The sequence below is a fragment of the Cydia fagiglandana genome, chromosome 6 (assembly GCF_963556715.1).
Source record: "Cydia fagiglandana chromosome 6, ilCydFagi1.1, whole genome shotgun sequence".
Taxonomy (NCBI): Eukaryota; Metazoa; Arthropoda; class Insecta; order Lepidoptera; family Tortricidae; genus Cydia; species Cydia fagiglandana.
The window spans coordinates 19,780,542-19,797,061 of record NC_085937.1 but is presented as its reverse complement, the minus strand read 5'-3'; the positions used below and the strand labels follow the sequence as shown (position 1 = coordinate 19,797,061).

The following is a 16,520-nucleotide window of genomic DNA, read 5'->3' as shown; positions in this document are numbered from 1 at the left end:
AGTTCCTCAAGGCTCAATTTTAGGCCCGTTACTGTTCCTTATTTATATTAATAACATAAACGAACTTGGCCTTAAAGGTGACATAACACTATATGCAGACGATACAAGCCTCTTTTATTTTGGAAACTCTATCAGCAGTGTTATAAATGATGCGCAAAATGATCTGGACTTATTAAATACATGGTTTCAATGTAACTTATTAACTATCAACATTTCGAAAACGAACTATATAATTTTTGCAGCCAAAAATAAAAAAATACCAGAATTTCAACCTCTCAAGATAAACAACGTAGCCATTCAAAAAGTGGAAAAAGAAAAATATCTAGGGTTAATACTGGATAAAGACTTAAATTGGAAGCCACATATTGATAAAGTAAAATCAAAATTGACGTCATTAACCGGGGCCTTGCGCAGCTTTGCAAAAAACATTCCAACTCAAGTACGGTACACCATATATAACTCGCTTATAAAACCGCACATAGACTATTTAATTGAAGTGTGGGGTACTGCCGCTAAAACTAATCTCGAAGGACTCCAAATTGCCCAGAATAAACTTGTAAAAGTGCTATTTCAATATCGTTATCTAACTACAACTAAAACCTTATATAGCGAAACGAAACTCTTGAATATAAATCAAACCTATGTGTACTACAACTGCCTATTAGTAAGAAAAATACTTAAAAACGATATACGAACTCAATTAAATTTCACTAGGAAACACCATGTGCAAAGAATGAAATTACGTAATGCCAATGACTTAATTTTACGTCCATCGCGAACAAACTACGGGCGTAAAAGTATTTTATACGAAGGTGCTCAATTATTTAACAAACTTCCTAAAGTTATTAAAGAAACAAAATCAATGTCCCATTTTAAATCCTTGCTTAAAATTCATGTTTTAAATAATTTCTAGGTGATACGCTTAAAAGTTAATACCTGATACTTGTATGTATATAGATACTTTCATAAATTGCACTTATCACTGAAAATAACAGCTATAAAATATACCATTCAATAAACACAATCGAAATACAATAACGTAATATAATATGTAGTTAAATTAAAATACACCCAGACCTAAGTAAACCCAACTTACCTATGTTATACTATAACTACGCTCAGTGTATGCATGCCGCATCTAGTTGTAACCTTTCCGTGTACCCCATTGTAAACTTGTTTTGCATAGATACTCGCGCGTTATCGCTGCCCGCTTTGCCGGCGGTCAGTTATAATTTGTAATAAGTAGTATTGTAAACTACCTGTTTTAGTTAAGTTAAATTAAGTATTTAAGTTCTTTGTGCGCTCTAAACAAAACATAATATACTGTTCTGTATTTATCTCGTCAAGTGAATTGTAAAATTCTTATGAGAATAAATGATCTTAAACCTAAAGGTCGCAGTTCTAACCTAACCTAACCGATTTTTCTAGTAGCAGTTGGTTTCTGTGAAGGTCGCAGTTCTAACCTAACCTAACCCACTTTTCTAGCAACAGTTAGTTTCTGTAAAGGTCGCAGTTCTAACCTAACCTAACCCACTTTTCCAGTAGCAGTTGGTTTCTGTAATGGTCGCAGTTTTAAACTTACCCATTTTTCTAGTAGCAGTTGGTTTCTGTAAAGGTCGTAGTTCTAACCTAACCCACTTTTCCAGTAGCAGTTGGTTTCTGTAAAGGTCGCAGTTCTAACCTAACCTAACCCAATTTTCTAGTAGCAGTTGGTTTCTGTAAAGGTCGCAGTTCTAACCTAACCTAACCCACTTTTCTGGCAACAGTTCGTTTTCTTGGGGGTTGCAGTTCTAACCTAACCTAACCCACTTTACAGACAACAGTTCGTTTTCTTGGGGGACGCAGTTTTAACTTAACCTAACCCACTTTTCTGGCAACAGTTTGTTTTCGTGAGGTCGCAGTTCTAACCTAACCTAACCCACTTTTCTGGCAACAGTTTGATTTCGTCGGGTTGCAGTTCTAACCTAACCTGAGCCACTTTTCTGGCAACAGTTGCTCCGCAACTGCTCCGCAACTGCTCCGGCGCTGCGGGCATAGCAGCCTCTTGGCCCTTGCGTAGCAAAGCGTAGGCACTAATGCTCGCCTCAGCCGCTTCGGCTGCTCTGCGCTTTGCTACAGCGGGCGTGCTTCCCCTCCGCGCCTCTGGCTTTTTATATACACTCTAGGGGTAGGACAGACAAGACGACGTAGATAGTGGGGTGCTCCGATTCGGATTTTAGTTAGTGAGTCTTAAAAAAATGTGAGTTTAAATCTTATTTTGAAAATCACGAATTTCATTATTCCGAATTCACAAAAGATCGAATTTCTGAATACCGAATTACTTTATTTCCGATCCGTCAATGATTTTTCGGAATAGACAAATTCGGGAAAAATATTTTCGGATTTTTTCTAAATCGGAATTATAAGCTTTCGTCCATATGAAAATCGGATTTTAAGTTTTCGGAAATAACACAGTCGTGATTTTGTTCTTTCGTGGTTTTCAAAGTCGTAATTTCGATATTTCGGTCATGTAAAAAATCGGGATTATGAAAATCGAGGTTATGAAAGTCGGAAAAACGTATTTCGGAATATTTGGGTGTTCCCTTTCTAAATATAGGAAAAGACTATTAAAATGATCTGAAGTCTAATTTCTGAAAACCTTAAATCATTAGTTAGTGGAAGGAAACATTAAAAAGTTATAGCTGCGAATTTGCTTTATCATCCAACTTGCATTATATCAGGACAGGACTAATCAAGTAATCAAGTAATCAAGCATCTAAAAAATACTAAAATAAAACTAGTTTTACTAGAAATATTGCTCTTAGTATTTCTTGAGCCTGGACTGGACCTACGGATCCAACCTTACTAAAGACTTCAAGAAATATCAATATTAGAAAAATTAAGCTTTTAATAAATTGTCAAATATTCATTTGTTGTGCAAACAAGGAAATTACATTGCCCAGTAGTAACACGTCTATAGCCAGTAGACAATGAAGGTTAACTACGAGTAGCGCCATCTATTTTTAATGACAAGGTCGATATATGTGACATTCCACGGCAAAAGGTACCTTATAGCGGTTGGCGCTTACGCTATTATTAACGTCCAATATTATTGCAGCGCTATGCGACGTAAGCGCCGGCCGCCATAAGGTACCTTTTTCCGTAGAACGTCACATATCACTGTCACACGGCCAGATTCCAACTTTAAGATACGTCAATTAATAGAATTAGAAACGATATGGATTAGATATGACAGTGTCCAATGTAACGTTTCTCCAGCGCTGCAATAATATTGGACGTTAATAATAGCGTAAGCGCCAACCGCCATAAGGTACCTTTAACCGTGGGACGTCACATATTTCTAAGTAGGTTACGGACTACGCTTCAGTACCTACGATTCTAACCCTTCTTTAAAGGTCAACTTAGGCTATTGTGATGAGTAAAGAGCTTCGATGGCTTATAGAGGTAAATGAAACATTGAATGTCTGTCTTTCATTGAATTGAATTTTGTTCCAAAATAAATTATAAGTACATACCTAAATGCCAAAATTCTTTCGAATAGAATCACGAGACGAATGTAATACTTAAAAATAAAAAACCGGCCAAGTGCGAGTCGGACTCGCGCACGAAGGGTTCCGTACCATCCCATACTTGTTGTATGGTGAGGTGTGTTGTTGTAAATATGTAAGTAACCTATTGTTTTATTAGTGTGGTTTAACCAATAACTATAAGACACATGTGAACGAACAACACATCATATCTACCCATGATCCGAATTAGTCTGCAAGATTATTTGCGGTTTTCTTTTATTTTAATACTAATGAAAACAATTCTTGTTTTAATTATGTAACAAACAATTGTTTTAAATTAATGTAATAGTCGCAAAGCAGTGCGAACAACTCGGCAATAAACCTCTCATCATCAGAGCAGATATCACTAAAGACGAAGATGTCAAGACCATCGTGAAAAAAACCATCGCCGAGTACTTTGGTCAGTTGGACATTCTCGTCAATAATGCAGGAACTGCCAAGGAAGCATGCATTTTTAAAGAAAATTTTATGGAACGTTTCGACCTCGTCATGAACACGAATCTACGCTTCATGGTCCATTTGACGCACCTTGCTGTCCCTTACCTGACCTCTGACATCAGACAGGAAGCCAATAAAGTAATATTTGGTAAAAAGCTGCGTAGTTACCTCGTAAATCGCGTGTAGCAATTGATGACATTATTATACTGGAGTCAGTTATGTAACGCTGCCATACATGACCCAAAAAATTTTTATTAAGCTATGAGCTTCATCACATCTGATATTTGAGTAATTCTAAGCATTTCTAGCGTGAAGTGGGGGGGAGGGTGGGGTACAAAGACGGCCGCCATCCGTCATCTTTAAAAAAAATCTACTCTCTGATCCTGGTGGGTACTAGGGCAAGTTTGGTATCATTTTCGTATAAACCAAAGACGTAGAATTCATTGCTGATATTTGTTTTTTCAATTTCATAGTAATTTTACAAGAAAAACGTAAAAAGGTGAAAAATTTGGTTGGAGATTTTTGCTACGCGGAGCCGAAACTACAAAAGATAGAAAGTTGAAATTTGCACACTAGATTACATTTATAAAGTGTACAAGAGATAAGAAGCGATTTTGAGAAATTCAACCCCTAAGGGGGTTAAAAAGGGGATGAAAGTTTGTATGGGGTTCAAGTTTTATTTTAAGCTAGGAATTTGAAACTTCGTAAAACGATATATTATTAAAATACAAGAAAACTAATTTCAGCGTTTTTGAAAATTCATCCCCTAAGGTGGTGAAAAAGGAGTTGAAAGTTTGTATGGATATCAAAAAAATTTTCGAACGCGGGACTTCAATCTTTGTATTTGGGGATATTATTAAAAGACAGGAAAAGTAATTTCAGCGTTTTGTAAAATTCATCCCCTAACAGGGTTAAAAAGGGGTTGAAAGTTTGAATCCATTACAAATCCGAGTAGACACACATTTCTTATTGCCTCCCAGGCTTGAAATGCTTAGAATTACTCAAGGAACATATGTGATGAAGCTCATAGCTTAATAAAAAATTTTTGGGTCAACTTTATAACTGCTTCCGCTATTACTAATGATAGATGTTAACTTTTTTTTCTAATATAAGAGAGTAGAGACTGCACGATCCCACAGTCAAACCGTGTAAACTGTTTTGTGGGACACTGTAATTGTATAAGATGTATATTTTTATGTTAATAAATAAATAAATAAATAAAATAATAAGAGTAAGGGAAACATCGTAAATACTTCGAGTGTCACCGATCGTCTCACTATAGGAGGACACTACACGGGTTATTCGACTTCAAAAGCTTGTGTTAGTCACTTCACACGCTGCGTGGCTTTGGACCTGGCTCCGCATGGTGTCAGAGTGAATGCTGTGGTCCCTGGAGTCACCAAAACGAATATTTTGCAAAATGCAGGGATGACTAACACAGTTGAACTATTCGAGGAATTGAAAGACGCAACTGCTTTGAAGAAGCTTGTGGAGCCTGAAGAGATCGCAGACTTAATTTTGTTCCTGGCCAGTGATAAGGCGAGGAGCGTTACTGGATCGACTTATGTTTGTGATAATAGGCACACGTTGACTTAAATAATAGTCAATGTGTCAAATCAGTCAAATTATTATTGAAATACATAAAAAAAACCGGGCAAGTGCGAGTCGGACTCGCGCACGAAGGGTTCCGTACCATAATGCAAAAAATAAAACAAAAAAAAGCAAAAAAAAAACGGTCACCCATCCAAGTACTGACCACTCCCGACGTTGCTTAACTTTGGTCAAAAATCACGTTTGTTGTATGGGAGCCCCATGTAAATCTTTATTTTATTCTGTTTTTACTATTTTTTGTTAGAGCGGCAACAGAAATACATCATCTGTGAAAATTTCAACTGTCTAGCTATCACGGTTCGTGAGATACAGCCTGGTGACAGACGGACGGACGGACGGACGGACAGCGAAGTCTTAGTAATAGGGTCCCGTTTTACCCTTTGGGTAAACTAGTATATTTTTCGTATTTGTATGGTGTATTCATTTAGGAAGGTACCACTGAAACTACAAGCAAAACGCCGGTTTTGCTTGTAAATAGATTCAGTGGTACTTTCCGTATAAACTTTAATCTAAATCATTAAAAAAAAACAATAAGCCGCCTAAGACCGCCTGTTGTTACCTGGTTCTATTTTCCTTTAAAAAATCTTTGTAGTTTTACATTTGTATGTAAAATGCATAATTATTGGTGTAATAAAGAATTTACTTACTTATTTAAACAGACCAAACATTTGCAAACGTAAAACAAAGCTATCGGTTAATAGCGGCTCTAAAATATATATCTTATCATAATTTACAGATAAGACTAGTTATAAATAGGATTTCATTACAATGTTAAAAATAAAAGCACAATGAATTTCACCGGAATCGTGACTCTTCTTCTCCGTCGAATTACTCTTGGTAGAGCAGTCGTGGTCACGTGGAATCGTGACTATAGCAATAAAAAAAATGCGATTAGACGTTATTATAAATTGAGTGTCGTGATAAGAAATTTACAGTAAGCATCCTCTAATAACGCAATGAGTTTCACCGGCAAAGTGGCAATCGTGACTGGTGCTGCCTCCGGGATAGGAGCCGCCACAGTCAAAGCACTTGCCAAAGAAGGTGCCAAGGTAGTCCTGGTCGATAAAAACGAAGAAAAACTAAAAGAAGTCGCAAAGCAGTGCGAAAAACATGGCAATAAACCTCTCATGATCATAGCAAATATCACTAAAGACGAAGATGTTAAAACGACAGTGAAAGAAACTATCCACCAGTTTAATCAGTTAGACATACTGGTCAATAATGCTGGGATTGGTAATCGTATATCCATATTAGACGAAAATCTTATGGAAAGCTACGATCTCACTATGGACACGAATCTCCGTTCAATGGTCCATTTGACGCACCTTGCTGCTCCTTACCTAATCATGACTAAGGGTAACGTCGTTAATATTTCAAGCATCAACGCTTTTAGCTGCGGGCATAGGAAACGTCTGTGCTATGCGATTTCGAAAGCTGGAGTAAGTCACTTTACGCGCTGTGTGGCTTTAGACCTCGCTCAGCACGGAGTAAGAGTAAATGCCGTAAATCCTGGAGGTACCAAGACTAATATATTGCAAAATGCAGGGACGCCAAATTCAGACGAAATATATGAGTACTGGAAAGAGCACTCTGCGTTAAAAAGGATGGTGGAGGCTGAAGAGGTCGCGGATCTAATTCTGTTCCTGGCCAGTGATAAAGCTAGGAGTATTACTGGATCGGCGTATGTTATTGATAATGGTGCACTCTTAATGTAAATGATTGAGCCAAGGCAGTTAGGTATTCTCCAAAGACGGGTGAACAAGATCACCTGTTATTCATCAGATGCTGCTACGACTACAATAAAATGCAAGATCATTATAATAACGGCGAATTGATATCAATTAAAAAAATATAATGAAATTGGCAATGATAACGTAAAATTGTTAAATTTTATACATGATGAAATTGCTACCCTTATACTAGTTTTTTTCTTATTCAATAAAAAAATATAGATTTAAGAAAAAAAGTGGTACGTTTCTTAAGTTTATTTCGCCCAGCGGGACTTTTACTTTCAACACAAAATTTCGTACAAAATGATTTTGGCGTATGGAAAGAATTTTTTTTCATAAAAAAAGATCCTTTTACATTGATACTTGAATAAAAAATACTACAATAAATTCTAGGTACAAGTTTATAAGTTTAACAATTTGTTTTGGGTTTGAGTTGGTTTTAATACGACTTTGACGGTCGTCTCACGCACGATTTTCACTCGATTTCCCATGCGCCAATCACGTGAGCGATCTTCAAGGTCGTATCAAGTTAAGATCAAAACGGTAATGAGTTTTTTTTAATATTTAAATCTAAATCTTACTTAACGATGTGCCTTTCTCGAAATTTCCCGAGAACAGAAAATCTTTCGGAAATCTTCTCGGACTCGAAAATGTTCTTTGAGAGTTTTACCCTCTCATCGCAAAAGCAATGAATTCTTTTGTTTAATCGCTTAGTGTAGGAGATAGGACAAATACCAAGGAAGCTTAAAAGCATACTTGGCACTATTAATAGTAATATAAAAAATAATACTAATAATTGATAAAAAAAACCAGGAGTAAAAATTGCCTAGACAAGTTATTTGAGGCAAAAGGTATAAACTTAAAAAAAGTAAATATGTTATTCCAATAAAAAAACTTAACTTATTTATGCTAATAAGAGAACGTTCACGAGAAAGTCGGAAATTTTCCAGAAATTTCTTCGGAAAGGAATTCTCAGAAACGAGAACGTTCTCATGGGCACATCGTCCGTTTCTCGTTGCACATAATTTAGAGCTGAACATCCCGTTTTCTGCGGATACGGTTTTCTGCAGGATCCCTTTTTAATAGTATGAAAAATCCGCACATAGAGGGCTCGTGTGAATTACTCGTGTTACTATTAGCACGTATACTACTATAACGGCATACTGTAGAAAACCGTACCCGCAAAATACGGGATCTTCAGTAAGAAAGAGCCCTTACTGCAATGCTTCGTAGTAATATCTTCTCAATTGAAACGTAAACGTAACGCATTTAGATTAGAGATGCACCGGATATCCGGTTACTATCCGGTATCCGGCCATTGTTTTAATATCCGGCCGGATACCGGATAGTGACCTACTATCCGGCCGGATATCGTAACATTGCTTGATTTCGGAGTAAACAAATTGGATTTAAGAAACAGATACGGTCATAAATGTCATAATCGTACTTGTTTATTATTTTAAAACAACAACGCGCACTCATTTCGAGCCTAGAAATGAGTCCGCGCGAACGTTCACTAGGTAACAGGTCAAACCTGTGCAGAATGCGCACCTGAAAAACCGAAATGTAGGTATAGTTCCGCTGGCCGAATATCCGGCGGCCGGATACCGGATATTCGGCTGATGGTCAGGCCGAATATCCGGTATCCGGTATCGGGCCAAACAACTATCCGTTGCATCTCTAATTAGATATTATTGGCGTTATTCATAAACGCGTTACTGGCCTGAATTAACTATGAATCAGTATCAATATTAACTAAGTATGTAAGTAAGGGATAAAACATAATTACATAATTTAACTAAATCAGGGCCGTAAAGTTATATGAATAAGGGGGTATGACCATGTCCTACTTTATTCTTCATCACTTCCACAGTCGTAGCGATGAAGTATAAAATAGTGTACTAGATTAAGATGACAACATTAACAATTATTCAATTTCGTCACAATAGATCAATGCTGGTCGATGCGACACTCAAAGGCCCACAACACCACAATAATAATAACAATGGTCGTCTTTACGACGGCAGTTTCAGGGGCCCATCTAGTCAGCGGCGAGTCACCACCTGCCTCGATGACGGTGTTAACATTGTTATGGCAGGTGTCCATGCCTCTTTGCAATAGACCAGTTTCATTGTCCACCCAAACTTCAATCTATAGACCGGAACACTGTTCACTTTTTCTACAATAGTCCCAATGCCTGCTGCGACCGGTTCATGGGTGTCTATTGTTGCGCCTGTGAACGGGTTCCAGCAGGCGTTCTACATGACATTAAAGCTCTCCAAAGGGCCTCTACGTGTTGGATCTGTATCCCCACGCAAGCCTATCAAAAGACCGGGATTTATAGGCCCGTGAAATCCAGAAAGGAGATACAATTATTAGTAGAGTAGGTTGAGTCTGGCGGTGCAGAGAGGTAATGCCGCCAGCATTCTGGGGTCTATGCCAGAAGCAGGGGATTTGGGGGAGGTATTTTATATTTAGTAGTAGTGTTAATTAGTTTAGTTTTAGTCCCTTTAGGTTTTAAGGTCTTAATTTTGTATTTTTTTTAAATATATTAATGTATTTTTGATTAATATAAAAAAGAAATATTAGTATATACATAATTGGAAAATAAGAATTTGTTTCATTAGGAGATCGTAAAGTATGCACGAGTCAAGTTCGGATTCATCTTGAGGGTCGTGAAGTTGGAATCTCGAAACAGTGTGAATTTTAATCTTTTGTGCTGAGCGTTCCGACTGAACATCTAGCGACCTTCACCAAAGAGGAGTTTTGACTGAACGGTGTCAAGTTCCGGCGGTTCCGCGGCCGGCTCCCTGACACTGCGGGGTTGCGAACTGCATCGCAGCCATAATTGTGTTTTTAGTTTTAAGATATTTTTTGTAATAATATGTATGCTAGTTTTAAGGTATTTATCTATGAGCCAATAGTAGCCTGAAAATAAATGTTTTCATTCATTTTCATTCATTCATTTCTTTAAATAACACAAATCACAAAAACTTCGTCCAATTGAAGACAAATAATAATACGTATAATGGAATTAAAACGCTGTCGATAATAAAGCTAATTGATATAATTCACTATCGTTTATTAATCAAAGCACAAAATACAAACAAACAAAAAGGAAAGAAGATAAAAGTAAGAACTTAAAATTAAACCTAAAAACCTGAACAAATCAAAACTATAACGTAACTCAGAATGTTGGTTGCGCCGCCAGACTCAAACTCTTAGTAAGAAAATAAGGCCGCTTCATAGTCCCCAAGACACCTTTATATAGACGTTCCGACACCATCAACTCAAACTCATACTCATTCATAATTCATTGTACATGGTGTGTCTGACCATGGGGCTTTAAATCCAGGGCTTGATTTTACTCGCTAAACTGAGCTACTTTTACTACGGGACCAACCCTAAAATCGGGGAAAAATTTTTGGCTTTTCCATAGAAAACGTTGACATCTGATCAGCCAAAATGTATGAAAAAGGAAAAAGAAATTTCGGGATTTCGGAGATGGTGCCATAATAAAAGTAGCTCAGTTTAGCGAGTATAATCGAGCCCTGGATTTAAAGCCCCAAGGTCAAATACACCCTGTATAAGTGTATGCATTTCCTACTAACTTAGAAATACTTATCTTGCTTATCTTTTTAATCGGCAAACACATAGGTAAACCACATGCCACTCCACAACAAAGAGATACATAGTAGGTAAAAAATTATACATATTATGTATTTTGTACCTTAGCCGGCACTGTTAAGTGTTAACTGACGAATCGTAAACCTTATTACAAAAGGTCCACCGATGGACAGTTAAGAGTGTTGCTGTTTGTACAAGCGAAACAACGAACATTATGTTATTAGTGCCTATGTCGGCGGCCGATCGTAAGATCAGGCAGATCGTAATGTTCCTGTGTAATGTTTTGACGATAGTCACATTAAACCAATATTTAGGCAGGATAGGTTCGTTAGGTTGCTTCAGATGCCCGAAGAGCAAACTGCCCAGAAATAGGAGCCCCGCGTAGCGGGGCTCCGTCGACTCAGGGAACGAGTCAAAGATTTTCACGTTTCACGATATGCCTAGGAATTTCACGATATGCCTGATCTTACGATCGGCCGCCGACACCTATACGGTCACCTGCGTCTGCGCACTGATAGCACTAACAATGCAAATGTAAACAGTAATTCTGGTCAGGCATCACCAGACTGTTCTTATTATAAAACCCCGTTATCAATTTACAGTTCACTGATCTTGGGTGTACATACAATAAGATAAGTTCGCCTTTGTACACATCTACTGTATTCTCTCTGTGTTATGTACTTGTTTTGTGCAATAAAGTGTTTACTACTACTACTACTACTACATACCTTGAATTCGCCTTTATATGAACACTGACCTTACTAACATTAAATCATAATTCTACTTTTACGAGCGTTGAGTACCTAAATAATTCAAAATATAGAATATTTGGAATTCGCTTTCTCGGTAAAATTAAAATTGCTAAGTACAATATTAGCAGCCGCAGTTTGGCATCCACTGTTTTCCAGAATAATAATTTACACTAAAAGGCCACCGTTGTCACAAACATACGTAGACCCAGTAATACTCCTAGCCTTATCACTGGCTAGGAACAGAATTAAATCTGCGACCTCTTCAGGTTCCGCTACCTTTTTCAACGCGGTGCGATCTTTCCAATACTCCCAAGCTTTATCATCGTTTGATAAAGCCGCGTTTTGCATTAGATTAGTCTTGGTGGGTCCAGGATTTACAGCATTTACTCTAACACCATGAATAGCGAGATCCAAAGCTACGCAGCGCGTGAAATGATCTACACCTGCTTTTGAAATTGAATACGCAAGTAGATCTTCAAAAATGCGAAGTGCGGCGTTACTTGAAGTACTGACGATGTTACCCCTAGTCTTGATCAGGTAAGGCACAGCAAGGTGCGTCAAATGGACCATTGAACGGAGATTCGTGTCCATAGTGATATCGTAGCTTTCCATAAAACTTTCGTCTAATATGGATATACGATTAGCAATCCCAGCATTATTGACCAGTATGTCTAACTGGCCAAATCTGTCGATGGTTTCTTTTAATATGGCTTTAACTTCTTCTTCTTTAGTAATATCTGCTCTGATGATTAGAAGTTTGTTGCCATGCTGTTCGCATTGCGTTGCGACTTTTTTTAAGTTTTCTTCGTCTTTATCCACCAAGGCCACCTTGGCGCCTTCTCTGGCCAGAGCTTTGGCTGTTGCTGCTCCCATCCCGGAGGCAGCACCAGTCACGATTGCAACTTTCCCGGTGAAACTCATTGCGTTATTAGAGGATTTTCTGATGCTTACTGTAAATTTCTTGTCACGACACTCAATTTATAATAACGTCTTATCGCAATGTTTTATTACGATAAGAAATATCTATTGTTGTCTATTAAGGTAGACGTCCGAGTGTTCTTTGTCGTTCAAGTACATATCATCTTTAAAATAAGGTCACTGTCATTAATAGAGGTGACAGCAGGGTGTCATCTATTGGACATTAGTAATATTAGCATGTTGAGGTCTAATCTGTATCTATACATTTTATTTAAAAAATGTTGTGAGACTTTGCTAACAACCATTAAAAGTTTTTCAGATGTTTGATATCAGTTATTGAAGCTATGCTTCCGAAGATAGCAATGAAATTTCTCGCAATTTTTTTCTGCACGTTTTTTACCAAACCTTTTTATAGATACTTTCGATTTCTATGACTTGAAATAGACGCCAATGAATGACGTAAATGTTTACATGAAACAGTCGTCAACAATTCTTAATTAAGAACATTGAGATGCCTAATCTGAACGGGAACTTTCTAAGTGGAAACTTGCATGTGAATTTGCTCATATAAGGTTCCAGAAATTTCTTATATTTTGAAATTGTTCTGCAATTTGCACATTGCTACCCAAAAACATGATAATGAGATATTTAATGAATTATGGAAAATACGTGAAAAGTATTTTTTTAAGTTAGGTATGCTGAGATGCCGCTATGCTGATGATGCTGATGATGCTGATGATGCTGATTATGCTGGTATGCTGTATGGTGAGATGCACTGGTAATAGTTATACGTAAAAAGCTAAGACAATCTTTTCTTGGACTATGCTAAGTACAAAACACATATACAAGTTTATTCTTAAATGAAATGCTGGTCACATCTGCTCATAATATTGATATTGACGTATTTCGTATGGCAATACTTTGAAAGCATTTTCCGTTCTTCTGTGTTTTATTAGAAAACATAAAAATATTATTACGGTTGCTTTGCTTTTCGTGTTTTTATTTCACATTCGTCTCGTCCTTGCTATATCAAAACAATCGGTTACATATTGGAATGAATAAACTTTTATTAATTTAGTACCTATTGTCTTTGGTTATCGCGGTAGTTACTCATGAAATTAAGCATTGAAACGGATTATACCGCGTGTATAATGAATTTAAAATGCATCCCGAAGGTATTCAATAAGCGACTGCTGGCAACAGAACGCAAACTTGCGCTCACCAATACTGCAGCAAGCCTACAATTACTTAATGTTGGAGTATGAAAAACTAGACCTCGTGGAATTGTATACTGGTCGCGAGCCGAGCAAATACCTCATACCGCATCACAGCATTTTAAGGGCAAGCAGTACATCTACTTCCTTGCGCGTAGTGTTTGATGCTAAGGTGAAAACGTCTACATAACAAACATCTCTCTCAACGACACCCACTTGACGGGAACAAATCTATACCGTGATATAGGTGCCATTGTAACAGGTTTTCGAACTGAAAGGTGCGTATGGTAATAAAACTAATAAATAAATAATATTATGGAACAATTTTACACAAATAAACTTAGTTTATACCCTAATTTAATTTTGAAATTCTTCATTCGCAAACGCAAATTAATTTTTAATGTAGGCGTAGAACGAAAAGGTCACGAGAAATAAGCTTCGCTCCATTCTTTGCCCGTCATAATTTCTACGAATGTAATTTTTGGAAACTACCCACGCTTTCACATTTACGCAAACATGCCTCGCCCCACAACACAATTAAAAATATTTATATAAATTTTGCCTAGCCCGAAAACTACCAAATTAAAGGCGCGTTTCGTGAATGAGACCCACACCTAAAAAAACTCTTGTTATTTATTTATCTGACCGCAAGCTATTGGCTTAGCCGACAACACAGAACATTTGTTATATTAATTTATTAAATATAAATTCATTATTTCTCAATAAGTAATATGCAGGTAAATAGATGAATTTCCTTGAGAAATGCGTAAGAGGAATAGGTGAATTTTGAAACTGGTCAAGTTACGATTAAGAGAAAAGGGCCCCATTTCTATACAAACGTAGTCCCCATTTTCCTCTGGATATTGACATTATGGAAAATATTTTTACATAATTTTATATAGGTACATTAACCATAGCAATGCGGCCATGCCCATACGTTTCACTTTATTCGATTTTTTGATTATTGTATAAATTGGAGCCGAAAACAGATTTCATAAAAAAAAATTTATGATAAAATATACATCAAATTGTGTCAAAATATATTCAATAATATTCATATTCAGAGAGGAAAATGAGGACAACGTTTGTATGAAAAGGCGATATCAGGCGGGTCCTCCACTTTCGTCTTAACGGTACACTGGAACAAACAAACATGGCCGATTAATGTACTCCCATGATTTATGATGTGGTTAGTGGCTTAGCAATGTGTTAATTTAGCTGACTGTACTGCGGATTTATAGCCAACTAGCTACTGCCCGCGACTTCGTGATAAAATGATAATGATTGATAAAAACCGGCCAAGTACGAGTAGGACTCGCGCACGGAGGGTTCCGTACAATTACGCGAAAAACGGCAAATAAACCACGTTTGTTGTATGATTACATATGTATATTATTTATTTATGATTTAAGAATAAACCCCTAAGTGATTATTTGATTCGAATAATGGACGTAGCTCGGAAAGCGGCTAAGTTAAAATGGGACTGGGCTGGTCATGTCTGCCGAATGCCGGATGACTTGTGGGCCAAGTTAACCACAGAGTGGGAGCCCCACGAGTCTAACCGGGGAGCCGGCAGGCCTCGTCGGCGATGGCGGGATAACTTGGACTCCTTCTTGAGAGGCTGGCCAGATATTGCACTAAATAGAGACGAGTGGAGAAAGAGGGGGGAGGCCATTGCCCAGCAGTGGGACACAGTGGGCTCTGAATAATAATAATAATGATTTAAGAAAACAGACAAAACGAAAAATACATATATTACCTACCTATATAATTTATATAGGTATTACAAGAAAAGTCATTATTAAATCTACAATATCTTCTTGAACAAATACTCAGAAAATTGAATGTCAATTTGTTTGCTTCATTTACTTTGAAGCGTTCATCTTATCAAATTACTTACGCCGAATGATCATTCAATAGACTTGATTGCAATGCAATTATTGACGTAACAATACACGAAATTTGGCAATTCAGACCAAAGATAAGTAAATGATAGAAACTGGGGCACAGAATAAATAATAGAACTAACAATAAGTACAAAAGACTCACTCTCTAACAAAACGCGTCTGTTGCGATCAGCACAGATATGGCCGCTAGGTGGCGACAGCGCCACGCGCGGCTTATGGCAAACCCCAAAATTGGGGCCGAACGGATGTACTTTTAGCTACCTGTAGCAAAGCGGCGAAATCGCGGAGTGAGACACGTCTGACTGGGGGCCGATTTTTGAATTTCGACCACTCGATTTCGTGTATTTCGTTAAACCTGTATTTAATTGGAGACCTTAAACTGACAGGCGATAGTGATCGACATTAGTCGGACCAAGGTAACTCAATTTCAAATTTTTTCATAAACATTTGTTCACACACTTTTTTCTATTCAAATCGGTGTAAAGTTAGATTAGACGGACTTTACCAACAATCGTACTGTTATAAATAACAATTTATTTCCTGTACAATTTTCCTGAAATTTCCGAGAACCAAGTTTTATTCTCCACGATTTTAATACTATAATAACTTATTACGTTACTTACTTACATAGTGGGTTAGTACTAGACGTGTGCGCCGATTAAAAAATGATCGGCCGCGGCGTGTTTTCGGCGTGAAATTGGCGTGACCTTGACTTTCAAGTTTCTTAAGAAAAAACATTAATTTGTTGTTTTTC

At 37.3% G+C, this 16,520-nt stretch overlaps 2 protein-coding genes and 1 long non-coding RNA gene across 3 annotated transcripts in view; 1 reads left to right on the top strand and 2 right to left on the bottom strand.

Annotated features, from left to right (window-relative positions):
- LOC134665460 (uncharacterized) overlaps positions 1-16,520 on the bottom strand; it is a 131,645-nt gene that overhangs the window by 55,216 nt on the left and 59,909 nt on the right. The window lies entirely within an intron of this gene.
- On the top strand, positions 6,565-7,340 carry LOC134665630 (3-oxoacyl-[acyl-carrier-protein] reductase FabG-like). The gene has a single exon (XM_063522588.1). The coding sequence runs from the start codon at positions 6,575-6,577 to the stop codon at positions 7,331-7,333; it is 759 nt and encodes a 252-aa protein (XP_063378658.1). The 5' UTR covers positions 6,565-6,574; the 3' UTR covers positions 7,334-7,340.
- On the bottom strand, positions 11,890-12,655 carry LOC134665629 (3-oxoacyl-[acyl-carrier-protein] reductase FabG-like). The gene has a single exon (XM_063522587.1). The coding sequence runs from the start codon at positions 12,646-12,648 to the stop codon at positions 11,893-11,895; it is 756 nt and encodes a 251-aa protein (XP_063378657.1). The 5' UTR covers positions 12,649-12,655; the 3' UTR covers positions 11,890-11,892.

Bases quoted from the DNA above. Each gene is read 5' to 3' on its own strand.
- LOC134665629 (XM_063522587.1), bottom strand. From the start codon at position 12,648: ATGAGTTTCACCGGGAAAGTTGCAATCGTGACTGGTGCTGCCTCCGGG.
- LOC134665630 (XM_063522588.1), top strand. From the start codon at position 6,575: ATGAGTTTCACCGGCAAAGTGGCAATCGTGACTGGTGCTGCCTCCGGG.